This window comes from Pygocentrus nattereri, chromosome 4, assembly GCF_015220715.1.
Source record: "Pygocentrus nattereri isolate fPygNat1 chromosome 4, fPygNat1.pri, whole genome shotgun sequence".
Lineage (NCBI taxonomy): Eukaryota > Metazoa > Chordata > Actinopteri > Characiformes > Serrasalmidae > Pygocentrus > Pygocentrus nattereri.
The window spans coordinates 9,347,250-9,374,495 of NC_051214.1; the positions used below are offsets into that span (position 1 = coordinate 9,347,250).

General features: G+C 41.0%; 1 protein-coding gene across 7 annotated transcripts in view; it reads right to left on the reverse strand.

The window, feature by feature from the left end:
* Positions 1-20,071: 20,071 nt before the first annotated feature.
* Positions 20,072-27,246, reverse strand: part of epha7 (eph receptor A7) — a 119,123-nt gene continuing 111,948 nt past the window's right edge. For 4 of the 7 annotated variants that reach the window (XM_037537887.1, XM_017697737.2, XM_037537886.1 and 1 more), the window contains exons 14-17: positions 26,859-27,074; positions 23,510-23,703; positions 22,579-22,734; positions 20,072-21,886 (exon numbers count right to left, since the gene is read on the reverse strand). In XM_037537887.1, the coding sequence (XP_037393784.1) occupies positions 21,772-21,886; positions 22,579-22,734; positions 23,510-23,703; positions 26,859-27,074 (681 nt within the window). In that variant the 3' untranslated portion in view covers positions 20,072-21,771. The remainder of the gene's footprint in view (positions 21,887-22,578; positions 22,735-23,509; positions 23,704-26,858; positions 27,075-27,246) is intronic. The other 3 variants (XM_037537889.1, XM_037537888.1, XM_017697738.2) reach the window with 1 other exon arrangement.

The following is a 27,246-nucleotide window of genomic DNA, read 5'->3' on the forward strand; positions in this document are numbered from 1 at the left end:
GCTCTCTCTCTCTCTCTCTCTCTCTCTCTTCTCTCTCTCTCTCTCTCTCTCTCTCTCTCTCTTCTCTCTCTCTCTCTCTCTCTTCTCTCTCTCTCTCTTCTCTCTCTCTCTCTCTCTTCTCTCTCTCTGTCTCTTTCATTCTTCCTTTTTTTTAACCTATAGACGTTGCAGTTACTGCTGACAGTAAAGAAAGCATATCGTAGTTTTAGATTTAAAGTGTGAATTGTACGCTTTCAATCCATACCCCATTTGTGTTTGTTTGTAGAAAGAGAGATATTCTATTATGATTTATGATTTGAATTAGATGAAATGCTATTGTTTGTATTCAGACTTGTTCTGCAGGAAAAAAAAAATCTATTCAGCATTTTCTGACATTGAAGCAAACAGAAAGAGGTTGAAAGTACAGACTTCTACCTTTCAATACACTGAATATAGAATCTAATCTAAATGTAATATCTATCATTGTTATATCTATGTAATTACCCATGTAGTTACATTAAAAATGACAATAATGACTCTAAACTTGCGAATCTTCTTTTCTCTCAACATCTTTTTCCAATGTCTATCAATTTTTTTTCTCCATCTTCCTAAACTGTCATATTCTCTCTCTCTTCTCTCTCTTTTCTTCTGATTTTCTTAGTCATTGCAATGTGCAGTCATTACTAACAATAAAGAAAGAATGCTGCTTCTTTATATTGATATTTCTAACCCATGGCTCATTGAAAGAAACAAAAAAAAATGGTCAATCTGCGAATTGTGATTGTCAATTCATACCACCTTTGTAAGTATAAGATGACATTGTATTATGAACTTAAATCAATGAAATGTCACTATTTATGTGCAGGTATCTACAAAAGTATGTTCTTTTGACATTTTCTGACATTGAAACAAGCAAGAGAAGGATGAAGGTGCAGATTTTAACCTGTCGATATGAGTGTAGTCAAGTCAAAATGTGATTCATTACATAATCCCTACGTAATTACATATAACACTGACAATAATGACTCTGGGCTCCTAGACCTCCTTTTTTCCTCTTCATCTTTCTGTCTCCAACATCTATCAATCTTCTCTCTCCATCCTGCTATGCCCCTGTCACTCTCACGTACTCTCTCTCCACTCACCCATCATCATCCCTCCATCTAATCTCCCCCCCTTTCCGAACGCCTCAGCCTAATGGCTGCCTCTTCTGCATCTGAGTGGGCGAGAGTGATGCTGTTGGCTGTAGAAGTGTGTCTATCAGCTGTGTTTATCAGAATCAGCCGAGCAGCAGCCGCGCTGCCAGAACATCTGTTACCTTCCCTTGCTCCATCCCATGGATCCGTCTGGGCTCCAAACCCGGCCCGCTCGCTTCTTCACGCTCGCCGCTCATTCAGCCTGATCACCCAACGCTTATTTACTCTTATCTGCAATCATGGGAGGAGAGCGGAGAGAAAGGGAAATGAATGGTAATGAAAAATGGTCCAGCAGTTCAATGTCAATGGACCAGCTGTCTTTCTGCGCCATTCAATACTGCTATTCAGAGGAGCGAAATTAATCAGAGTATGGGCCATCGCGCATACCTAAACTACTCTTTGCTGTTTTTCCACAGTTCCAGGACCAACTGCGCTTGCCAAGCCACATTCAATATTTAAGGGATTATTTTCCTAAACCTTTATGCAGAAGCGTTGGCTTCGCGCAAATCATTGTCATTACGAGCGATGGCTCAGGCTAACTGCAATGCATCAGTAACCGACTGCTTTACTTATGTGAAACAGAATGCAAGTCATCAGTGATAAAGCACTGAATGAGGCCTACATGGCAGAATGCCTAAACATTCTGCTTTCGCAATGTAAATTGCAATGATTCTTGCTGTAAGAGAAACAGTGCAGATGGAATTGTAATCTGGCTGCTGCCTTGCTTGATAAGACATATGAGAATAGTAGGGTGCTAAGATTAGAAATCTTTCTGCAGCAGATTGCCATCTTTTTTTTCTCTTGCAAAAATGAACAAAAAAAACAGAGCCAATGAAATAATAATATGGGTAATGAGGCTAATTTCATGTTTGTGATCCTTGAATCTCAAACAGTAGTTATTGTACATTCTTGGAAATACAGTGGGATTAAATTCATAGGTTATCATGACAAATCGAGCTGAGGTAATCATTGAATATCAGGCAAAGCAACTGATATGTTTTCACATTCATGCATACCAGGCCTAGGATCAGGGGGGTTGTTTAGCAGTCCACAAGCCAATCTTTAATTTTCATCATCGACATCCATTATGGATATTTCAAAACATTGCGAGCACTCACAAGTGAAGTGAATATTGCTGATTATCTTGTAACAATAGTGCATGTCAAGTTCTAGGATATATTAGATGACAAAAGAACAATTGGTTGTCATTGTCAATGTGTTGGTTGTGGGAGAAAAGGGCAGGCATGTAGACATGAATTACCTTCACAAGGGCAAGACGACTGGGCTGAAGCATCTCCAAAATGGCAAGCCTTGTGACGTGCTTCCCATCAGTAGTAGTGAGTATCTACCATCGGTGGTCAGAGGACAAATAAACCACAAACTAGTGACAGGGTGTTGGGTGTCCAAGGCTCATCAACATGGGAGGCCATCAAAATCTATCCCATTTGATCTGGACCAACAGAAGGGCTACTGTGATGCAGAGATTTTTTTAATAATCACAACATATCACACCTGCTGTGTAAGGGGCTTTGTAGCTGTAGACCAGTCAGAGGCTGACCCCTGTCCAAGAATACTGAGGATGCAATGTAGACACCTGCCTGTTAGATGTTTTTGGTCAAACAGCTCCCCATATGGGGAGTCAAACCCAAGCTGCTTGGGTGAAAACTGGGAATCCTGGTAACCAGACTGTACGAGACTCACATAGCACATCACACCCTGCTGTGTATGGGACTATGTAGCTGGAGACTGGTCAGATTGCCCATACCAACCCCTGTCCACTATCAAAAGTGCCTAGAATAGACAGGTAACTGCTGGAACTGGACCTTGGCACAGTGGAAGAAGGTTGACTGGCCCAATATGTCTTATTTTCTATTACATCACATGAACAGTGGGGTACATGTATTCCATTTACCTAGGCAAGTGATGACGGGTGGAAGGAGTGTGATGTTCTGCACAATTGTCTGCTCAAAAACACTGAATCCAGACATTAAAATGGACATCAATTTGACATGTGCCACCTGCCTAAACATTGTTGAGGACCTTCATGGCAATAATATTAATCAATGGCTGTGGCCTCTTTCAGCAGGATAATGGGAATGATTTGAGGAACTTTGATGACAGTTGAAGATGTTGCCCTGGTCTCCAAACTTCCCAGATCTCAATTTGATCAAAAATCTATGGAATGTGCTGGAATAAGAAGTTTGATTCGTGGTAACTCAGCCTCACAACTTACAGGACTTAAAGGATCTGCTGCTAACCAGAGACCACAGGGCACCTTCAGAAGACTTTTAGTGTCCAAGCCTCTGCCAGTTGGAGCTGTTTTGGTAGCACATGGAGGACCAACAGTAGACTATACAGGTGGTTCTAAAGTTTTGGCTTATTGTTGTATGCCACATATACACCAGGAGTCGTCAACTGGCTGACCACCATCTGAAGGCAGACTTAGCAAGGTGTTCCAACAGACAAGGCCGAGCACTTCTGTTTCAAAGCTGATGAACATGCATTAAAAATGGGTTGTATTTCTGCAACAAACATGAACATAAACCTGCTAATCGAAACAGATGTTAGCTACACGGCTAAATATCAGGTCAGGAAGTGAATAAGTGCTATCAAAGATTTAATTTTCTTGTATTTATTATTTCTGGTCATGGCTTACATTAGGGACCAGCACCACTGTGAAACAAATCATTTCAAATAAACCTACTCTCAAACATGAAAGGTCCTCCCAACATTTGACCTTTTAAAAGTCTTATTAAAAGTCTTATTTGCCAGCGTCTTGATCAGACTTTTCTGTTCCACCTTAAATGGTGCCTGAGGCTCCAGAATGTAACTGCAGCACCATTTAAGGTGGAACGGGAAAATTCAAACAAGAATCTGGCAAATGAGAAGCTGACTGCAGCTTTGCAATTCTTTTTGACAGCTTCTTGCTGCAGAACAAACGTATCAGGATACCAGCCAAAGTCCATTCGTCTCCATATCATCTACATCTGTCTTCAATCTGTCTCTTTTCCTTTTCATAGCTACAGCCGAATGAAATTGTTTTCTGCGTTGCCATGGTGACCAGCAGTCGGTGCACCAACCTTCAGGGTTGGTTATTAGGAATTAGGATTTAGGAATAAATAATTAGGATTATTTTATTTTTACCTAAAAATCTAATTCTGCTGTGGAGCCACAACAGGACAGTAAAAGAGCCACACGCAGCTCTGGAGCCACATGTTGCTGACCTCTGTATTAGTATATATAGTTTTTCTATGCCATACTGAAATAGTACAGGAATATTGTGCTTCTAGTCTGCATGAAAAGCCTATGGGATCATCTCTTCTTTGCTCATTTTCATGAATAATGTCTCTCATCTCATGTGTGATGGACTGATAATAGTGTCACAATGCGGTCACACATCTCTCCCCGAGCTCGGTCCACAATGGCCTATTCTCCCATCCGAAGGCCATTTCGTGCCTTGTGTTACTGCCTGCTGAAGGCTGAGGCATAGCAGATGCTGGTGTGGCCTCATCCCTGACCCTCCACAGCTAGTCAGCCCACGCACCACAAGCACTCGACCTGCATACGTTATGGATGAAGCGGGTCAGGCCACATCTGAAAGATTTCTGTGGCTCAACGCTTCATCAAAGAATGGCCATCTTGACGTATTCGGCCCTCCAAAAACATCAACCTGCAAAACATGAGAGCAGGCAGACGTTCTCCAAAGTCACTCAAGTCATTTATCTCAGAGATAAATGTCCAGTTTATTGAAGGCCATGACATTAATAAATGAACTAATTTGAATGTCAATTCTTTTTGGACTGAAATTCCATTTACAGTGAATTCCAGGTTTCTTCTGATACCTGGAAATATAAACAAGCTTCAAAACTATATTACAGCCTCACACACTACATGCTATTGAATTCTGTTTCACTGACCTCAATGAAGAGTCCAGCCAGTTGCTGTTTTGGACATGCCCATGGTAAGCTATTCATCCAAATGACCTGTAATATCTCTCTGGCCCTCAGAGGTGGTTAATACCACTGAGCCGGATCCCATTTTCAGGTCCATCTTCACCTGCAGCCATTACAGAGCAGTAAATGGAGTGTCAGCCTATGCCAGTATGAGCTATCTGTGCCACTGGCTAGCTAATGGCCGCCGCATTAGAACTCAGCCATGTCTTTGAGGGACCAGGCCTATCTGCCAAATCCATCAGCCTCGTCCAGGAGAGGCATCAGCCAGACCTATGAAATCGATCACCTGCCCAGGAGACAGGAGTGGATGGTGGGGGAGGGAGAGATATTTTACCATCCCTTAAATACTTAATGCCATAAGGTGCCACGGGCTAGGCCATAAAAAAGGAAGAATGTGCAAATACCTGGCAGCGAAGGCGCTCCAACCGAAATAGCCTTAAGGGACAGTAGCGATGTGATAAGAGCATCTAAAAGGCTTTTAATAAACAATATAATAGAGCGGACTCCAGTCACGCTATCACTCTTTACTTATCGGGGCTATAAAAGAGCTGATAAGCTAAAATAACGACTCTCTGGAAACACATCCAGAGACATCTGCTATCACGCATTAGCCGTGCCTCAGCTTTGGTCAGCAAGAGATCAACAGGCCGGCATAAAGCCGGAACTTTCGTGTCTTTGCCATTGATTTGGACAGCTGGTTATTACTGTTAAGTGGATAATTTGGCCCAAAGTACCCTGATAAATAAGCTCTGCTAGCTTACTTACATTACATTGTTAGTAGTGCTAGCATTCTTTGGCTCAACTAGCCTGTTTTTGCCTAACGTAGCATCAGTGATGCATTTAGAGATTGTGACTTCATCTACATTAACCCATTAAACAGTACAGGTTACACGCAGGTCCAAAGTTTTAATACACACTTCTATAATCTAAGAATCGCTCAGTCAGTTTGCATTGAAGTCCCTGTAATTACTGGTTAATAAGCCTTAGTATATAATACATCTGGGATTTTAAGTGGTGGCGTGGTGGGTAGCGCTGTCGCCTCGCAGCAAGGAGGGCCTGGGTTTGATTCCCCAGCTGGGTGACTGGGGTCCTCTCTGTGTGGAGTTTGCATGTTCTCCCCGTGTCTGCGTGGGTTTCCTCTGGGTTCTCCGGTTTCCTCCCACAGTCCAAAGACATGCAGGCAGGCCAATTGGACATGTTACATTGCCCCTAGGTGTGAGTGTGTGAGTGACTGTCTGTGTCTGTCTGTCTGCCCTGCGATGGACTGGCGACCTGTCCAGGGTGTATCCTGCCTTTCGCCCGAAGACTGCTGGGATAGGCTCCAGCACCCCCCCGCATTTAGTTTCATGCCCTACTAGCTCATGTAAATTACAAGTCAACCTTTTTACCTAAAGGGTCATCAGTGACAGAGATTTTGGCTCCACTTTAACTCATTGAAATCAGACCCCAGAATACTTGCATGTCCACAATTGCCATACAAAACCATTTTCAGCTTTATTAGACCATTGCGTACCAAAATATGCGATACAAACAATGAGATGGCAGCATTAAAAAATGACATTATTGAAGAAAAATTGCTGAAAAGCAGCAGCAGCCACTTCACCTCAGCATTAAATGGCTAATATGGCAGGTATGTTGGATGCCCCGGTGAAGGAAAGCAAGCAATACATGGGAACAGTAATTATTAGCCAGAAACTTGTCTGCACCTTCCCAATTATTTGCTGCATTACGCTCCCATGAGGATTGTATAACCCGAGAGGAACGAGCGTGTTTAAAGATAGAAGTGAATACGAACCCCATACTCAGCAGTATGTGAATGATCTGTCATCTGCCTGATGACAATACAGTTACGCTAATAAAACCAAAGGCAGTGGCCACTGGCTCCTGCAATTATTCTGTCTATAATTTCTAATTGAAAAATGCTGCTAGCTCTCTGCAGGAGGCTATTTGTAGAAGTAAGTGTCCTCCTATTAACAGTTTATTTTAAGGGATACAGCTGGGGTTCAAAAAGGTCTTCTTTGTTCAGTAAAGCCCCAATTAGAAACTTGAAAAAGGATCGCTGATTTATTTATTATGACTTGTATCCTGTATTAATACATAGCTGTAATAATATTATATGAAATTCACTAATGCTGTCAATTACTGAGCGTGATTATCAACCAAATTCACATCCAATTTGCCAGCATTTGATTATTACAGGTTCTAGATAATATCATGTTTATTGCTAAGAGCTAATGAGAGTTGAATAGATCAACTCAAGATGCATGCCATGTTCTAAAGCATTGTTTTAGCCACTGAACTCGTGGAACACATACTGCCATAAGAGTCAAGCAGTCAATGTTTTAAATCACCAAGAATAGCTCATGAATGGGTGACGCAAATTGACTTAATAAAATATGTTTAGCACCTTAGAATATGCGATAAACCTTGAAGAATTAGATCTTATTAAACTCTTATTATGCAGTAAAAGTTGCTTGATATTATCTAGAACCTGCTGCAGTATTAGTATTATACTAACACTAATGCAGTGTTAATTTAGATGTTATTTGACCCTCAATTGTAAGCATAACAAGGTATTCAATAAAGTTTAAATTATGTTTTGTTGATTTTTTGGTTATTTTTTTTATTTAAATTTTGAGTAAAACATAAAACCATAAAATAAAAGCAATACTTTTTTAAGAAGAATAATTTTAGAAGCAATAATATAAGATTTTTAAAAATTTTTGGAATTTAAATTTTGAGTAAAACATAAAATTACAAAATAAAGGCAATAAAGGCAATACTTTTTTAAGCAGAATAATTTTAGAAGAAATAATATAAGAATTTTTTACATTTTTTTAATTTAAATTTTGAGTAAAACATAAAACCACAAAATAAAAGCAATAAAAGCAATACTTTTTTAAGAAGAATAATTTTAGAAGCAATAATATAAGATTTTGAAAAATTTTTGGAATTGAAATTTTGAGTAAAATATAAAATTACAAAATAAAAGCAATAAAAGCAATACTTTTCTTATGAAGAATAATTTTAGAAGAAATAATATAAGAATTTAAAAAAAAAATTTTATTAAAATTTTGAGTAAAACATAAAACCATAAAATAAGAGCAATAAAAGCAATACTTTTTTAAGAAGAATAATTTTAGAAGAAATAATATAAGAATTAAAAAAAAAATTACATTTAAATTTTGAGTAAAACATAAAACCACAAAATAAAAGCAATAAAAGCAATACTTTTTAAAAGAAGAATAACTTTAGAAGAAATAATTGATACGTTGTGGATGTGAGTGTATTAGCCTAACAATTCCCAAACCTTTTCTTAAGGAATTACAGTATTTACATTTACCATCCTACCTACTTGGCATATCTGATTAAGCCTTACTTGCTGTATATCAAGCATAATTTACTGCACTGGATCAGAACTGTTGGTGTTACTCAAAAAAGATGCATTAACTTTATTCCTACATGGCTTCCATATATCTGCCAGCTGGCAAGCATTACATAAGTTGTATGAGTGAGTGTAGAGCAGACATCAAGTAAAAAGATGACAGCAGAAACCAGAAATAAGGTGTGCTGCTTTTACCACTTGCGAGTGAATGAAAGTGAAATCTCTCTTCGGTCGGAATCAAATCAAAACCAAGCACAGAAAACAAACTCAAACATATCTCTAATCACATTTAGGTGCATATACAGTAAATGAGTCTTCTCTGAGAAGAGTATACGGCGTAAACCGGCACACATGCATCACTTGCACCAGTGCTTGACACAATAAACAGTAAATGACATCTGTTAACTGACAGACACCCTGTCTGCCTGTGGTAAGAGCAGTCCGAGATTTTAAAGGCTCATTTAAAGCTCATTTGTGCATATGTTTGCAGATAAGCAACTGAAATGCACACACAGATTAGCCGTAAGTGCTCAGTGCTTAGAGTTTGTGGGATTTAAATGAGCTGTGTTTGCGGAACAGAAAGTGTGTGGGCTGAATTTTCGAGCTGAAAGACCCTGGCAGAGAGGAAGCATCTGGAAGTGTACAGTGCTTTGTGCATTTTTATAGTCAAAATGCGCATTAAGTAGAATTTATTCATTTTTCAGCATGAATATCAGACACATAATACGTAAATATTCAGTGTTGAGCACGTTGATCTTTTGCCTATTTCTCTAAAGTTCAGTGTTAGAAGTTGGTCACATTTTCTGCTTTTTACAATCCAAGCAAGCCTAAATACACCGAACGGCTCCTATTTTTCATGAGCTGAACTCAAAGATCTAAGACTTTTTCCATGTAAACAAAAGGTCTTTTTCTCTCATATATTGTTCACAAATGTGTCTAAATCTGTGTTAGTGAGCACTTCTCCTTTGCCGAGATAATCCATCCACATCACAGGTGTGGCATATCAAGATGCTGATTAGACAGCATGATTATTGCACAGGTGCGCCTCAGGCTGGCCACAATAAAAGGCCACTCTAAAATGTGCAGCTTTATCACGCAGCACAATGCCACAGATGTCGCAAGTTTTGATGGAGCGTGCAATTTGCATGCTGACTGCAGGAATGTCCACCAGAGCTGTTGCCCGTGAATTGAATGTTCATTTCTCTACCATAAGCCATCTCCAAAGGCGTTTCAGAGAATTTGGCAGTACATCCAACTGGCCACACGACCGCAAAACCACGTGTAACCACACCAGCCCAGGACGTACACATGCAGCATCTTCACCTCCAAGATCATGTGAGACCAGCCACCCAGACAGCTGCTGCAACAATTGGTTTGCATAACCAAAGAACTTCTACACAAACTGTTAGAAACTGTCAGGGAAGCTCATCTCTATGCTCGTCGTCCTCAATAGGGTCTCCACCTGACTGCAGTTCGTCATCGTAACCGACTTGAGTGGGCAAATGCTCACATTCGAAGGCGTTTGGCATTTTGGAGAGATGTTCTCTTCACGGATGAATCCTGTTTTTCACTGTACAAGGCAGATGGCAGACTGCGTGTATGGCGTCGTGTGGGTGAGTGGTTTGCTGATGTCAACGATGTGAATTGAGTGGCCCATGGTGGTGGTGGGGTTATGGTATGGGCAGGCGTATGTTATGGACAACGAACATAGGTGCATTTTATTGATGGCATTTTGAATGCACAGAGATAGCGTGACGAGATCCTGAGGCCCATTGTTGCGCCATTCATCCACGACCATCACCTCATGTTGCAGCACGATAATGCGGCCCCATGTTGCAAGGATCTGTACCCAATTCCTGGAAGCTGAAAACATCCCAGTTCTTGCATGTCCAGCACACTCACCGGACATGTCACCCATTGAGCATGTTTGGGATGCTCCGGATCGACGTATATGACAAAGTGTTGCAGTTCCTGCCAATATCCAACTACTTCACACAGCCATTGAAGAGGAGTGGACCAACATTCCACAGGCCACAATCAACCCCAAGATCAACTCTATGTGAAGGAGATGTGTTGCACTGCATGAGGCAAATGGTGGTCACACTAGATACTGACTGGTTTTCTGACCCGCCGGACTCCACGGATCCCCCTGATACAGTAAAGCTGCACATTTTAGAGTGGCCTTTTTTTGTGGCCAGCCTACACACCTGTGCAATAATCATGCTGTCTAACTTGATATGCCACACCTGTGAGGTGGATGGATTATCTCAGCAAAGGAGAAGTGCTCACTAACACAGATTTAGACACATTAGTGAACAATATTTGAGAGAAAAAGACCTTTTGTTTACATAGAAAAAGTCTGAGATCTTTGAGTTCAGCTCATGAAAAATAGGAGCAAAAACAAAAGTGTTGCGTTTATATTTTTGTTCAGTGTATTAAACCACGTTGAGATCTGGACCCCAGACTGGAACACCAACCAGATAGCAGAGGGTTTTGGGCTGATTCTGGTTTTCCTATGGAAAACAACCGCCGTAGATGTTACTGAACGGTTGACAACCACTGTAGATGTTAGGCATGCCGGCCAGAATAGGGCCAGATCCTGGACATCCTCTACATTTAGGGGACAATTCTGCTGTGAATATGGCGAACCAGCATTGTAGTTGGGCCAGATTAGAACTAGATTTGGGCCATATCATTTAATTCTACTTAATTACAGTGTGTGGGCCAGATCAGCCATCTATTGGGCGAGAATAAACCAAAGATGTGGTCCATAAGTGAGCCAGACATAATTTAGCTAAATGTGGAGCAGCTTTTTTGTTTGATTTCTTGTCTATTTTCTTTTATTGGTAATGGATTCTTAGCATTTCTTAGCATTAGCATAGGACTCATAGCATTTCTCACCGTGGAAAGATGAACAGAGAGTGGATTTTTTTTTTTTTCAGATCTAAAGCAAGAGTGGAGCTTGATGTTCTCCTCTCTCTCAAACATGAAAGTTCTGTTTATCTGATGGGGACAGATTTGGTGGTCTTTCGGGTCTTGCACAGATCTAAGCAGTCCTGTTTTCTAATAACATTTAATCATTTTTTTTTTAAAGTACACTTTTTGAACTCCTTCCTTACGCAAGCACATGAAATATCTTCAGGAACATCTCCTAAAAAATAAAAAAGTGATGGCTGTTTTGACTAGACAGGCCTCTGACTTCTGTATATCGCTGCTGTCTGACCAAAAGTCTGTTATATTCTGCGTAAATTCCAAGATAAATGGACCAAAAGAAATGGCCCAGGATTACTTGGAAAAATATCTGGTTCCATTGACTTACATTAAAAGTAAAGTATGTTTTTTCCATCTCCTCTAAAGTTAACAAGGTTTTGATCTGACAGCAGTAAGAAATAAAGATTCTGTCCAGGTACGTTTTTCATTCATCAAGGCAGAAACAATATGAATGTAAGGGGTACATTAAAAGGTGTAGGGTTGAAAAGTCTACCTTAGGTTAGTGTTTCTTGGGGAAAATGTTTGTATTTGTACTTTTTCATAAACTATTATTTTAAAACAGAACGATGAAAGTAATAAAAGACATGACAGGGTGTGGGGAGTCAAAAGAACACAACAAAATAAGTGCAGTTATGTTCCCTGACTAAAGGTACTGAGATGTAGCCTTGAGGGTACCACCTCAGTGACAAGATGGGTACTGCCAAAGTAACAGTCTGGTACCTTTTATTCTGAGAGTGTAGGACTGAATGTCTTGTGGGTAAGAAATAAAACATAAACACACACACACACACACACACACATACACACACACACACACACACACACACACACACACACACACACACACACACACACACACACACACAGAGAAAAGAATTCTAACCTTAGATCTTCAGTTCATCTAAGTCCTTCACACTCTCTGAAGCAGTGTAGTAGGCTGATGTCCTTAAGGGTTCACCTGTACATCCTCAATAACTTTAGTTAGGAGACATAATTGGACAGTATTACATTGTAATTACATAAGTTGTACTGACTCCACACACCCTGCCTCGTCTCCAGGCTTTTTACTGTATTGTTCTCTTTTAAAACATTAGTTTATGAAAAGATACAAATCTGTATTTTTCACCGAGGAAAAACTTATGTAAGGTAAACAATGATACCTTAAAACCGCTGTAGTACCTTTGAGGGCACATTTACATTGTTGGTAGCTTGATGAATGAAAAATGTACCTGCACAGAATCTTTATTTCTAACAGTGTAGACACACACACACACACACACACACACACACACACACACACACACACACACACACACACACACACACACACACACACACACACACACATCCAGACAGCTCAATAACCTTCAGGTCATCCATGATGAATAACTGCCAGCCCATTTATGGTTCAATGGCCCCCTTCGGCCACACACACACACACACACACATTAACTGCATAACCTCTTTAACACTCCTCTATATTACAGTCTACACACTACACACACCCCGGCTCCCGCTCTCTGTGTGTGAGATTAGGGTGCTGCCCTCTGGGCTCAGCCTCATCCAGTCCCTCTGCTGTACAACATCTTATTCACCCTCAGCCAGGGAGAGAGAGAGAGAGAGAGAGAGAGAGAGAGAGAGAGAGAGAGAGAGAGAGAGAGAGAGAGAGTCTAGAGGAGGTTACAGGTGATTCCTGTACTTCCCCCAAAAGACCACACCTAATGACCACAGCAATCTACAGCATCGTTATCTAAACCAGAGGGTCACGATCCCTTTATTTAACAGAGGGAGAGAGAGACAGAGAGAGAGAGAGAAAGAGAGAAAGAGGAGAGGAGTAAAAAACAGATTTTGAAGAAAGAGAAAAGAGAAGAGGCAAGTATGAGGAAGAGAGAATGAGAGAAAAGAGAAGGTGAGGCAAAAATACAGGGAGAGAAAAAGAGAGGAAGTGAGTGAGCGAGGAGAGAGAGACAGAGAAAGAAGGAGATGGTGAGGGAGAGAAAGAAAGAGATGGGGTGAGAGGGAGGAGAGAGAGCGAAAGAAGGAAGGAGAGGGGGAGGGAGAGAACAACAAAGATGGGGTGAGAGAAAGAAAAGAGAGAGGGCAAGAAAGAGAGGGAGAGGACAGAGAGCGAAGGAGAAAGGAGCCAGTGAGAAAGAGTGAGAAGAGAGAGAGAGACCAGAGAGAAGGGGAAAGAAAGAAGAGAAATAAGAGCAAGAGAGCCTGAGAAAAAAGAAAAACAGGAAGAGAGAAAGAGAGCGAGAGAGATGAGAGAGGGAAAACGAGAGAGTGCGTGCTCCTAGATATTTCCAGCAGTTTCCCCTGCCTTCTAAAATTATCCGATAATCTGTTTGTGGAGGTTTTTTTATTAGATGCAAATTACAGGATAATGGTTTGATTGTTCATTCTTGCGGGTTCTCACAGAAATATGAGAAACGGGATTTTATTTTTTTATCATCTCTGAATCATCCACTTCAGAAGTTTTCCCTCCACAGGACTCTGAACATGGCAGTCTTGATCTGGCCTTCAAGTGACAAGAAAGAGAAGTGAAGATTTTGAGCTTGAGGTTCGGCGGCGCTTTGATGCATCGCGTGTTCTCTTTGATATCAATGCAGGACTTTTGTCAGCTTTGTGTTTAAGGAACGGGATTTAAAGGAATCTGCAGTGGACAAATGCAGAGGAGAAGAAAAAAGCCAAATACCATTTTCACCCTGGAGGTCTATGAGCTGATCGCCAAGCGCTCGCAGGGTCATGAAATCAGTTACACACTTTTGTTTACACCAGACGAGCTGAATGCAGGGGCCTGGTCACTTTTGATGGAGCGGAGATTAAGGGGGGATTAGGGACGCCTGAGACGACCCGGCTACTCCCCCGGCCCACCCTCAGTGGCCGAACGCCAGGACCTTTTATTAATCTGTAACTGTTTTGCTGCACGAGTGAATTCCTTCCGTCCAAGGCATGGAGATTCTTCCAGAGTGAATCAAAATAAATATTGGAATATTTGCAGAGATAAAATCTTTATAAATCCATTAGGCCTGGCTTTGTTTAACTCTGGAGGGAGCAGGCATCATTCCCAGGTTAGAGGCTTTGGCTAATGTATTTTTAATGACACCGTCCAGGCTCGGACATGGAGGGTCATCAAACAAGTCTTTCACTAATGTCTCTGTCTTACTATCCTGCTTCTTCTGCTTCTCCTCTATCTTCTCCTTCTTCTCCTACTCCTCTTATTTCTTCTGCTGCTCCTCTATCTTCTCCTTCTTTTGCTTCTTCTCTATCTTTTCCTTCTTCTTCTGCTGCTGCTCCTCTATCTTCTTCTTCTTCTGCTTCTCCTCTATCTTCTCCTTCTTCTCCTACTCCCCCTACTTCTTCTGCTACTCCTCTAACTTCTCCTTCTTCTCCTACTTCTCTTACTTCTTCTGCTGCTCCTCTATCTTCTTCTTCTTCTCCTACTTCTCTTACTTCTTCTGCTGCTCCTCTATCTTCTTCTTCTTCTCCTTCTCCAGCTTCTCCTACATCTTTTCCTTCTTCTGCTTCTTTTCTATCTTCTACTTCTTCTGTTTCTTCTCTGCCTTCTCCTTTTTCTTCTACTTCTCCTACATCTTCTCCTTCTTTTGCTTCTCCGCTATCTTCTTCTTCTTATTCTCCTCTATCTTCTAATTCTTCTTCTTTGACTATTTATGGTTCTATACTCTTAAAAATATTGTTGAGTATAGAAACATTAATCTTTTGAATGATTAAAGGATTCTTTGCATGCTGAAATGTTTTTTTAGATTCATGGATAATGTGCTATAGATTAATTTATGAAGAACCTTTCTGGAAAGAGATGAAGAGTTGGTCTGTAGTTACAACGCCATGTCTGTAACAATAGAAAAACCACTATCGGTGCCAAACAGAACCTTTTTCGAAAGAATGCTTAAAGGTTTTTCCGCCTGGTAAAATCGTTCTTCAGACTGATGAAGAATGTACATGGTCTTTGAAAATGGTCTTTATAGCACCAAAAAGGGTTCTTCTATAGTTACAATGCCAGGCTTGTAACAACAGAAGAGCGTGTTTAGGTGCTATATAGATTCCTTTTTCAAAAAGGTTCCAAATAGAACCCTAGACAACACATTCTCCATCCATTTGAAGATCCTTTCACCTTGCAAAGAACCCTTTAATCATACAAAATATTCCTGGAGTGTTCACAGCACATGACTGAGGTGTCCTTCAGCAAGACACCTAACCCCCAACTGCTCCCCGGGCGCTGTGGATTGGACTGCCCACCGATCGGGCAAGTGTGCTCACTGCCCCCTAGTGTGTGTGTGCTCACTAGTGTTTGTGGTGTTTCACTTCACGGATGGGTTAAATTTCCCCGTTGTGGGACTAATAAGGGTCATCTGAACCACTGTCTTTACATTTATGGCATTTGGCTGACGCTCTTGTCCAGAGCGACTTACAATTTGATCATTTTACATAGGCAGGCCAAGGCGGTGTTAGGAGTCTTGCCCAAGGACTCTTATTGGTATAATGTAGGGTGTTCACCCAGGTGGGGATTGAACCCCAGTCTACAGTGCAGAAGGCAGAGGTGTTAACCACTACACTGACCAACCACTATCTTTACTAAAGAACCACCATTTTTAGGTGTGTATATTCATTGTCTTCACTAAAGAACCCTTGAAAAAACTTCTTTTACATCAGTTCGTCCTTCTACTTCTTCTGCAATAACAAACTTTTCTCCAACTTCGTTCTCCTTCTCTCTTTCTCAGTCCTCTCACTTTCGTTCTAACCACGTTAACTTTTCTTTCATACACGCAGAAACCCATGATGTAATCCGAGTGAACAGTGAGCTCCTCTCCCTGAGGGTGTATAATATTGCAGCGTCATCTCTTTATCTCAGATAGCATGTGCTTGTTTATCGATCAGCACAGTATTACAAAAGCAGCATTCAGCGCCAATAAAAATCTAATGTACAATAAGGAACAGTGTAATACACTCGAACACGTCCTCCTGCACTCAGCCTGAAAGTGCTCTAAGAGCTGAAGGACATATCAAGATGACCCTCAGCAGCAGCTTCCATGAGATGCCAATCTCGAAAATAACATAGAATCACAAAGGTAACATGAGACTCAATAAAGAACTGAAAGCGCACATTTCTATAGAGATTGTATTATATTTCCAAAAATATATGTACAGTCTATTACAAAGGTCAAAGATTACAAAGCAAAACAAAACAAAACAAAACAAAACAAAACAAAAACAAAAGAATGAAAAAAAGAAGATCTATGTAACAAGATATAGTCTAGATCAAATGATTTTACAGATCTGCAGCTGGGGAAAATACTTCTTGACCAATGAATACTCTCCATACTCTCGTCACAGAAAAATAAATAATAAATCGACCAGTTATTTTACTGTACATTTCAACCTAAGAGACAAAAGAATAAAACTAAAAGAAAAAAAAAAAAAAAAAAAAAAGGAGAGAAAAGTCTAAAATGGAAACCTACCAACCGTCTTTGGTCCTACATGAGAAATTATGTACAACTGAAATAGTCCGGGTGACAAAGCGTTTGGCGAGTGAGATAGAAAAATATAGTGCATTTTCAATGAATTCAGAGCTCACTACCGAGGAAATATGTGTAAAAAAATGAAACAACAATATAAATAAAATGTACAAATTTTACAATTAGATCATATACAAAGTTTCCCTCGAACCGTTTATGATCTCTCGGACACAATCAACAGTGCTGACGTCTTTGGAATCGTCCAGACTTTATTTGTTCTCCTCGAAAAGGGGGTGGGGGGGTGGGGGGATGGGAGGTGGGGGGAGGACGGGGCACGGGGCGTCCGTTGTCTTTCTCAAGTCTTTCAAAGAACCTACCGGCCTGAATTCAACCAAGTTCAAAATATAGGCCACTTTTACCGGGAAAAAAAAAATACTCCTAATATCAAGCTGTAAAAGTCAGGAATAAAAAAAGTGACACTATGACAAATCTGTCATTGAACCGGCGCTACGGCCTCAATTGAAGATCGATTGAACCCCCAGCACTAATCTCAAATTGGCTTAAAACGACCGTCTCTACAGGGGCCTGGGATCCATAGGACAAAGGTAAGAGTTGAAGTGGGCCCGCTGGGGCCCCGCTGAGAGAGATCGGAGCGTGACAGGCTGCTGCTCGGAACTTTTTTTTTTTGTACGTTTTTGTGCTGACCCACGAGTCTTTCTGCTCACATTCAATTCAAAGGTCTGGCGCGGACCCAGTGCTGAGGCTAGCGCGATGGAGAGATGGGAGATAGGCCTCTAACTGGGGTATCATCTGATCCAAGAGTGCAGTGCAAACAAACACACACACACACACATACACATTCTGGGGTCAGGGTTTTTACAAGAGAGCACAATGGAAATGAGGGGGGGGGGGGGGGGTATCAGATAATGGCTTTTCCAAACGGGTGCTGCAAAAACAAAGTGACTAATTTCCAGACAGTAAATGCTGCAAGTGAATCCCTTAAGCTAATTTATGTCTTACCAAGTCAAGTGATTTTACTACAATTAACTTCTACAATGTAAGTTATACACTTGGAAAAAAAAAGTCATCTCAGCAGGTAGAAACATCTCAAATGATGTGAATGATGATGTTTCTAATATCTGTCATCTTGTGACTGTTGTGAGAATATTATACGATTCTACTATGTCTAGTTGTTTTCACGTTATGTTATCTAGTGAAACTGGCTTATTCTGTTGGTGGATAACTTTGAGGGTAATATGCTTCAAACATGCAAAATGATCTGCCAAAAGAATACGACTAGTTCAGACATCACATCTGGAATATGTGTAGAAATAATAGTCACCTAACGAGATACTTCAGAAATAGTGGCTAGATTTAAGACAATTTCACTTGCAAACATATTTTGCAGCATTTAATTATAAGATTGAGGATCTGTTCTGCCCACAAATGCAGTATTCTATAGATATTCTATACGCCGGCCAGGTTTTAAAGAACACTGGAATTCAAGCCAATGAGAACAGTTTTGAGCAGAACTGAAGAAAAATGAGGATCATGATCCTGTTATTGCATAACTTTCCAATGTCACTATGCAGGAAAAAGTGGCCCAAATCTGATTTTCTCAGCAAATCTGATTTTTTTCGTTTGGCTGTTCACAATGTCTTTTAAATGTGACCTACAGGCGACATCAGATGGAACAGATCAGCTCCTAAACTGACCCGCTTGCGCAAAAGAACAGTGCTTTACGCTGCTTCATGTGGCTCATCCAGAGGTAAACAATCACGGCTGCCAGTCTCTCTCGGAGCTTTCAGTTTCACTTTGGCCAGCATGACAGGAGCCTTCATGAAGATTCACTGACTGACAGCTGGGCTTATCACCCAGAATGTGTTTGAGGTCACCGTAACAAAAACAGTTACATTTCTGGTTTGTGTCCTTGAATTTGTTAAACGTTGCTTTCAGACTTTTAACTGTTGTTTTTGCTGCAGCCTTGTTCTCATGTGCAAAATGTGGAGTTGGACTGACAAAAATGTAATGAATTCCGACCTGGCTGTACAAACTGAGTCGCATTGCCACGGATCAGATTTTAGTACCACATATGAAAGCGTCTCAAATCAGAATTGAAAACGTCAGTTTCAGTGTTTTGCTGTTCTCAGTGCCACACATCTGCATCACACGTGAAGAAAAAGATCGGATTTGGGCCACTTTTCCTTGCTGTGTGAACACAGCCTAAAGCTGGGGGGCACGAGGAGTGCTTGAGTGCGTTGTTGACTGGTACTGATTGTTTGCAAGCGTCAGTGTTCAAACAACGCAACTGTGTTACAGGTTCATTCTCTCTGATGATCTGTCACATCTTCACAATGCGTACGGTGAGTTCTGCACTGTGATCATGATGCAGTGTTGTAATGTTACACCCCTAGTAGCTAATGATGTTATAAAGTGTGAAATAATGTATAAAGCAATTAAGTTCAGCAAATCGCTGTTGTTGGGAGAAAATCTTGTATCTCTACAATGGTAACTTTACAGGAAAAGGAAAAACCTCCTCTACTTTTAATGTAAGTCAATGGAACCAGACTTTTTCCCCCAAGTAATTCTGGGTTATTTCTGTTGGTCCATTCGTCGTGGACACCGGCTAAATTTAAATCATGCCAAAAACTGAAAAATGGCAAAAATGGAGATACGAGGTTTCGTTCCAACAGCAGCAAAAAAATCACCAAAATAATTCATTAAGTTGAAATTTTTGCCAATGTTCTGTAAACCTGGCAAGACAAACACATTTGTAGGTCGCTGAACTGGAGCAAGAAATTGTAGTAGAGGTTAAAAAGGGTCATGCCAACCTCCAACTAATAAAAAAGCATTCCTGAACATTCTTGAGTTTACTGTGTGTTGTGTTTCCTCTAGGATACTGCGTAAACCAGTGATTATTCTTCCTCTGTAATTTAAACCAACCACATGATCCGCTAGAAATGCCAATGTTTTTTTCCCCCTCAAATTAAAAAGGGCAAATTGGGGATCTGTTGATTTAAAGATGTACACAAAGCTGGGGACGAGTCAAACACAGACCACAGAGTGTCACAGCACAGAAAAACTGGCTTTAACCAAGTTTGAAAGACTGGATTCCTCCTTTGAGCGTTGGCTCTTGGAAGAAGAGCAGAACAGCAACAACAACACATTCTTGTGTTTTTTTGTTTTTTTTTAATCGTCCTCCCTGCCCTGGGGAAGAGAGGGAATCCACACATGGATCGCTTGCTGGGAAATCATTCCCTTTCTAAAGATCGACATACTGTGATTGATGGTGACATGCTAAAAATGGTAAAAATCTACATAGCACCTTAACATCACTAAGAAGTACCATCTCGATTATTATTGCTCTGATTGATCATTGTTCAGTCTCTTCAAGACACTAATATATCTCTCTGCCTACGTCCATTTCACCTCCTGCTTGCGTTCCTATGCAGGGAACAGAGCAAATAGGACGGGGGACAGGGGGTATACATGCTCTAGTCTGCAAAAATGACATCCCTCTAAAGTTTCGCTCCTCAGCCTCAGTCAAACTGAAGTAGCATTATGGGATCTAAAACCGACTGCCTGGGATTGCGGTAACTCAAAAATATGAAATATTCTGCACCATCTGCGAAAACAGATTTTGCAAGGCAAACAATTAACTTTAGATCGAACTGCCTCTCTATTAAATACAGTCTTCAATAGTGCTATCTATATGGAGACACCGCAGGAAATAATAACATTAGAAGGAAAAAAATAACAGCAAACTGGAAAAATATTGCAGATAACATCCATTCACGTCTTCCAAATAAAAGAAAAGAAACTAGCGCATTGTTTCACATAAAAAAGAATCCATTCAAAGTGGTTCTCAATCGTCTTTTCGTCTTTGTAATAATTTCATGGTTTGCACACACACAAAAAAAAAAAACACATTTCAAATGTCGTGGTGCACCAGAAAACGTGACCATCTTTATGTCTGGTGTGTTTATAAAATACACCCCTCAAGAGCGTCGAAACTGACCAGGAGAAAGGGATGGGATGCTCTTGCGGAGAACGACTCCGACTCAAACAGTTCCAGCGGAGAGTCTCGGTACACAAATAGCAACTGGCCTGAGAAGCCAAGCCTCTGTCAACATCCAGCCACTGCTTCTGCCTCTCTGCCTACAGAGGGGACGTTTTTTTTTTACCCTGTTGTCAATTCCACACTGAAATCCAAAAGGTAAACTGTCAAATGCAAAGCAGGAAATTTATGTAGCCTACCACAACCATTGGACCATGGCTATTAAAACTGAAAAGGAAAAAAAAAAAAACACTCAATTTTTTTTTTTTGATTGAATTTGCTTCTTTTGTGCAGCTTTTGTCCTTTTTTTTGCAAAATATATCCATGTTCTAGTGAGGTCCATACTGACAATGAGCAAATCAACCAGTCGTTGAGATAAAAAAAAGCATCAAAATGCTAGAAAACGCTCCATCTCTCCACTGACACGTAATAAGATCTTCAGAGCTCTGACATGTCCAGGTAGCATCTCCCTCTCCCTCTTTTTTTCCCCTTCCTTTCCTTTGTTCTTTCCTCTGTTCAGCACCTTCGCTAATGAGGTGGCTAAAGTCCTTCGCTGAAGAACAAAGGAACGGTCCTATTCCGCAGCTTCTGGAGTCATCGTAGGAGAGAGACTTCATGTTTTCAGTTTTGATCATTGTTTTGACGTGATTATCCTCGGTGGCACCTTCAATGGGTGCAGTTTTTTTTTTTTCCCCGAGAGTTCCCGCCCATGCCCAGGGGGGCTCACCGGTGTCCATCACACCTGGACGCCTGTCCCGTGCAGGTGGATCATCTGAGCTCGCATAGTCTGTATACTGCTCATGACTTTCTTCTGATGGCCCACTAAAGAGATCCCCAAACTCATCACGTCCCTGCCGACAGAAACACACGCTCATGAATCACGTAGTGGCACCACAGAGCATAGAAGATTTATGGACTCATGCGTTATTTTACTAATGGAGAAGAGACGAGGCAGAAAAGCTACATTGACAACAACATGACATGCTGGACATGTATCAGAAAAGATTCAAATTAGGCCTCTTGCAGCAGGAGGTGGTGTGAGCAGCAGCAAAGTACATTTGTCTTTCAAAGATGCAAGGCTGTGTAACATGTTTGCCATGTTTAACCCTTAGAAGTTGCAGTGAAAATAGAGGAAGTTTGATGATAAACTTTTGATCAATAGCACTTTGTGTCTGTAAGTAGAGGAGGATATCGCTGTTGTTGGAAGAAAATCACGTATCTCCAAAATGGTAACTTCACAGGAGAAGAAAGAACTGTTAATGTACTGTTTACTGTTAATGTAAGTCAATGGAATCAACATTTTTTCCAAGTCATTTTGGGTCTCCAAAATGCAGATACAAGGTTTTCTTCCAACAACAGTGATACAAATTATTACGATTTCATTTTTTATTCTTTTTTTTTTTTTGGCCATGCTTTTGTCATTGTTTGGAAAAAGCCACCTGTCAGTGCAGAATGTAATAATGTGTAAGTAATTATATTAATAAGTACAGCAAAACAACAATAACAAGTGTGAAAGAAAGGGGTAATAGAGTTGGGTTCTTACTCGATAGTCATCCTAGCGACAGACTCGAGTGAGCTGTAGCCAGCTGCGGTGAAGTTGTCTTTGTATCTCTCCATCTTAATGGCTTCCAACCACTCGCTGACCGAGCGGAACGAGGTGAAATCTGGCGTGCTCTGGTCTAGCAGTGGGCTAATGGGTCTGAAAATGACAGGAGACGAACATGATCAGCCAAAAACGTCTGACCCGCAATCTCCTAATGCTTAGGCTTTGGTAGGAACTGCTTCTTTACACGGATCTGATTTCACTTTCTCTTAGTTCAGGGCAATTATGTAGGGGCAAGGTGGCCAGCACAGATGAGCAACTTCTACCCTGACCTTTTATGTCTAAGAACAATTTCAAAAAAGCAGTTATAATGGTCATTTCTCTCATCTTTTCATTTCTGTGGCCAAAGGAAACAATTATTTTTCCTTCCCAAAGGTAAATCCGGCAATAGCTGTCCCAGTGAAAACAATGGCAAGGTGGACAAAGCTCCTTTTCCCCGTTGTTTCTCAGGTTATGTCCTCCATCTCACACAGGCCTTGGCCGTGCTCTCCCCATAAATGGATTTCATCTGATAAATGCCACAGTGGGCATCAGTGCCCCCACAGAACTTAAACGTCCTGGGCTCTCATTATGGCGATTGATTTAAAAGCCCTGCTATTGATCATAAAGCTACGGAAGCAGCTTCGCCATATTGATTCTCCGGGATTTATCTTTCATCTGTAAACCTCAGAGGATACATGCAGCATCCGACAGACGCTAATCTGGTTACAACAAAAATAACACAACAACAAAACAAGACTAATAGAAAAACAAACAGGAATGAAACAAATAAATAACAGGTCAATAACTTATTTTCATGTATGTCGTGGAGGAAAAGGAGTAAACATTGAAAGTATCATGATTAGGTGTCGATGGAACAGGTTGGTCTTACCTTGTGGTAGTTCCCACAGGTGTTTTCAGGGTATTGGGATTGCGGATCATTTTGTCCAATATGCCGACTATTTGGTCGAATTTGGGCCGGTCAGCTCTGTCCTTCTGCCAACAGTCCAGCATGAGCTGGTGGAGGCCAGGAGGGCAGTCCATAGGAGCTGGAAGACGATAACCCTCCTCTATAGCCTTGATGACCTGTGAATAGTGAAAGAAAAACTGTAAGTCCCCTTTTCATCAATGTAGTGTAGTAATTACATTTACCCTGTACCATTATTCACCAATAAATCAAACTTTCTCCTTTCACTTAGGCTGTGTTATTAACCTTTCAATTCATACCTTGGGTGACTAGCAACATGTGACTTAATTTTCCCTCCACTACACTGTCAATTTTTATTCAGATGAATAATAAAAACACAGTAAAATAAAGGTTTTATTGTATTATTTGGTTACTGTCAATACATTTTTTGACAGTTTTACTTTGTCATGGCAGTTTGGGGTTCATTTGGTGTTATATTTAAGTGCCTGTTCCCTAAAGATACCAAGCATATCATATTTACAAAGTATCCAGACCCCTTAAGGTTCTTGAGGAGCTACTTGAGGTGCACCTACTGCTGACAAAGGTGTTCAGTTGCACACACTCAGTTTGTCTAATCCCCAAATATACACATGGAGCAACTGCACATGAGTCTCAGGTTAATATGTCCAATGCCAAGTGTCAGCTGGAGGGGTGTAAAGCCCACCAGCATTTGGCTGTGGAGCAGTGACTGCTTTCTCTTGAGTGACTGAGCGCCATCGTATATTTGTGGGATGAGGTGGTGTGTCATTCATGATCCAGAACTAATCATCTAACATTATTATCTGACCTGAATTGCTGAATGCAATTAATTAGCTCCAACATTGAGTGTAAAGCCTTAGAAGAATAGAGGCTGTTACCGCAGCAAAGGGCCAGAAACATCTCCATTAATATGCATGATTTCAGAAGAAATGTTGGATGAGCAGGTCACTGCAAACTTTTCAACATATAAAGTATGTCCAAAAACATATGTTTAAGCATTAAGCAGTTCAAGTATTCCATCACTCAGTGTGAAACATTACTTTTGACACTACAAAATGTAGTTTTAAAGACAGAGTGAAATAAAAAAAGAATGAAGATATGTATATATCAGTATAATTAGAAGAAAAAAAAACAGTAAGTTGATTAACTTCCATAAATAACATGGATAATGATCACAAACGCTCTCACTCTTTCTCTACCTCCTCCTTCATTTTAACCAAAGCTCTATTCCCACATACTTTGCCAACTAAATCTTTTTTTGGTTTGCCCCCCACTGCCCCAGATTAGAAACTTTAAAGAGGGGGAAAAACCATTTAAGCAGAAGCAACTATTCCGACTCTGTTTTCATGACTCACACGCCACATAAACAGATGGAAAGATGGGTCAAAAGCATAGAAAGAAAGAAACAGTATGACTGGGAGTTGAACACCATCCATAACCAGCCTGGATACATTTCAGGCCATGCTCTTACCTCTCCTTCTCTCTTTCTCTTTCTCTAGTATAGGCTTTACTATATCAACCTTTTGTGGTTTAACAACAGCTTTAAAGAACAGAAAGCTGAGAGCGGAAAAAACAAGATGCTACAATTCCCTGAATGCACTCTGAAAATGACTGAATGAACAGATCCAGACTTAAGTGTCTGGAATTTACTGGCAATGGCATGCTGAGACAGGGTCTTCCCAAAATCTGCCCTGACTGTCACACCACCTGGTGCATTAAAAAACAAACAGAGTTTAATCTGTAGGCGGCTGCATTTGCAAGACCAAACAGCAGCACTGCGCATTCACACTCGCTGACTTATTGGTACAAGTGGGCAATGAAGAATTCAAATCGCTCTGTATTTTCCCTTGGTACGCTGGACCTGACCTTGGTGAACCAGCTAACTACGAGTCAACAGAACTGGGAAGGGGAAGGTCCAGAGGTGTTTTTCACTCTCTGCCCACGGAATAGCGTATGCCGCTCTGTTTACTTTCTTTGCGCGTTCATCTGCTATTCTTGTCGCGTCTTTTCAAGCAAAACTTCAGAGCTACAGAGAGAGAAGTGTCAAAACAACCAAAGTGTTGCAGAAATGTAAATGTAAATCTCTCTTTTTCTCCGCACCCTAGAGGAGAAAGCTGCCTCCGTCCTGACAGGGTACAAAAATCGCTGACATTGATGTCTGTCAAGAATCGAGCATGCAACACAGGCCAGTTTATAAAGTGTGCAATGTTAATGTTTAAACATTTAGCATTCATGTTTGCTATCCTATAGAGTGTAGCCTGTGCAACTAGGGAAGTGGGGAATTATAAGTCATCATTAGTCTTTCTGATAAGGGGTGTTTACCTTCTCTGAGGATGTTCAAGCTTGTGTAATTTTGACAAAGAGTGTGCCTAACAGAGCAGCATACACGAGACAAGTGCTTGCAAACAGCAATGGATTAAAACCACTTCCCTTCATACATATCATTAGCCGCTACGGCGGTGGAATTTCAATGCGGCGGAAACTCAACTGGGAATGATGGAGAGCATTGCGGTGTTCGTACGTACCAATTTCTGTGAGACAAAAGCAAAGGGGGGCTCCAGATCACAGAGTTTTGCATGGCTAAGTAGATATCGCTGAAATTATTGAGCTCCGCTGACGATAAATTCCGCATTATCATATCTCATTAGTAAGGTTAAATGTCTACTGCAGACACAAGAAGGCACTCTAAATGCAAAGCACTCTGTTCTTCTCTAAAGACCTGTTTTTTTATCAATTCATACAGCCAGAGGATGATCAGCAGTGGTCAGGAGTGGAGGAAACAGCATTGGATGGCACAGAGACAAACAAAGCAGGATGTGGGTATTGACTGATAACAAGCAGTCTGGCTGAGCGTAGCACACTCATGAGGGAGCTACTTCACGGATCGGCTCTGATGTGCGGGCGAGAAACAGACCAGATGCAGAGGAGGCGTAGCAGAGATTTGAACCCACCGCCTTTTTCTGCTGGAACAGCATGAGGGGTGGAGAGAGTGTAAGTCGAGACTCATTGATGAAGTGCACTGAATTTCTAAATGGAGATAGATGAACTCAAAGTGTGAGTGTGGAAGATGGGCCTGACTGCATACAGTGCCATGATTTTGCCATGAGAGATTTTTGTTTAGAGTATAAAGGGGAACATTGTGCTCCTTCCTGAAATAAGCAATGATCCTGACAATCTGTGCATAAAAATACAATCCTAAAATACTGCTTGAAAAAAGACTGCATAATAAACCATTGTCTATCAAGGAGAATAGAACTTCTGATTTACATGTACTTCCATGGAAACAGTGACTCACATCTTGATTGGACATGTCCCAGTAAGGCCGTTCCCCATAGGACACGACCTCCCACATGACAATGCCGTAACTCCACACATCACTAGCCGATGTGAATTTACGGTACTGGATGGCTTCTGTGGCTGTCCACCGAACTGGGATCTTTCCGCCCTGTTCAGTAAAATGCAGGTCAGTGGCTGGGGTAAACATCATATTCATTACATCCTGCATCTTCCCCTAAAACATCAACCAGAAAAGAGTCACACCTTAGCATACAATCACACCAGCATTGGGCTCAATTGATAAGATATGAGGGAAAGGGAAAGGGAAAGCTTTCAGTGCAGCATGCACTGAGAGCTGCACATGTATCTGCATTGCATTCCCATGCAGTAGCCGTAAGATGATTTGA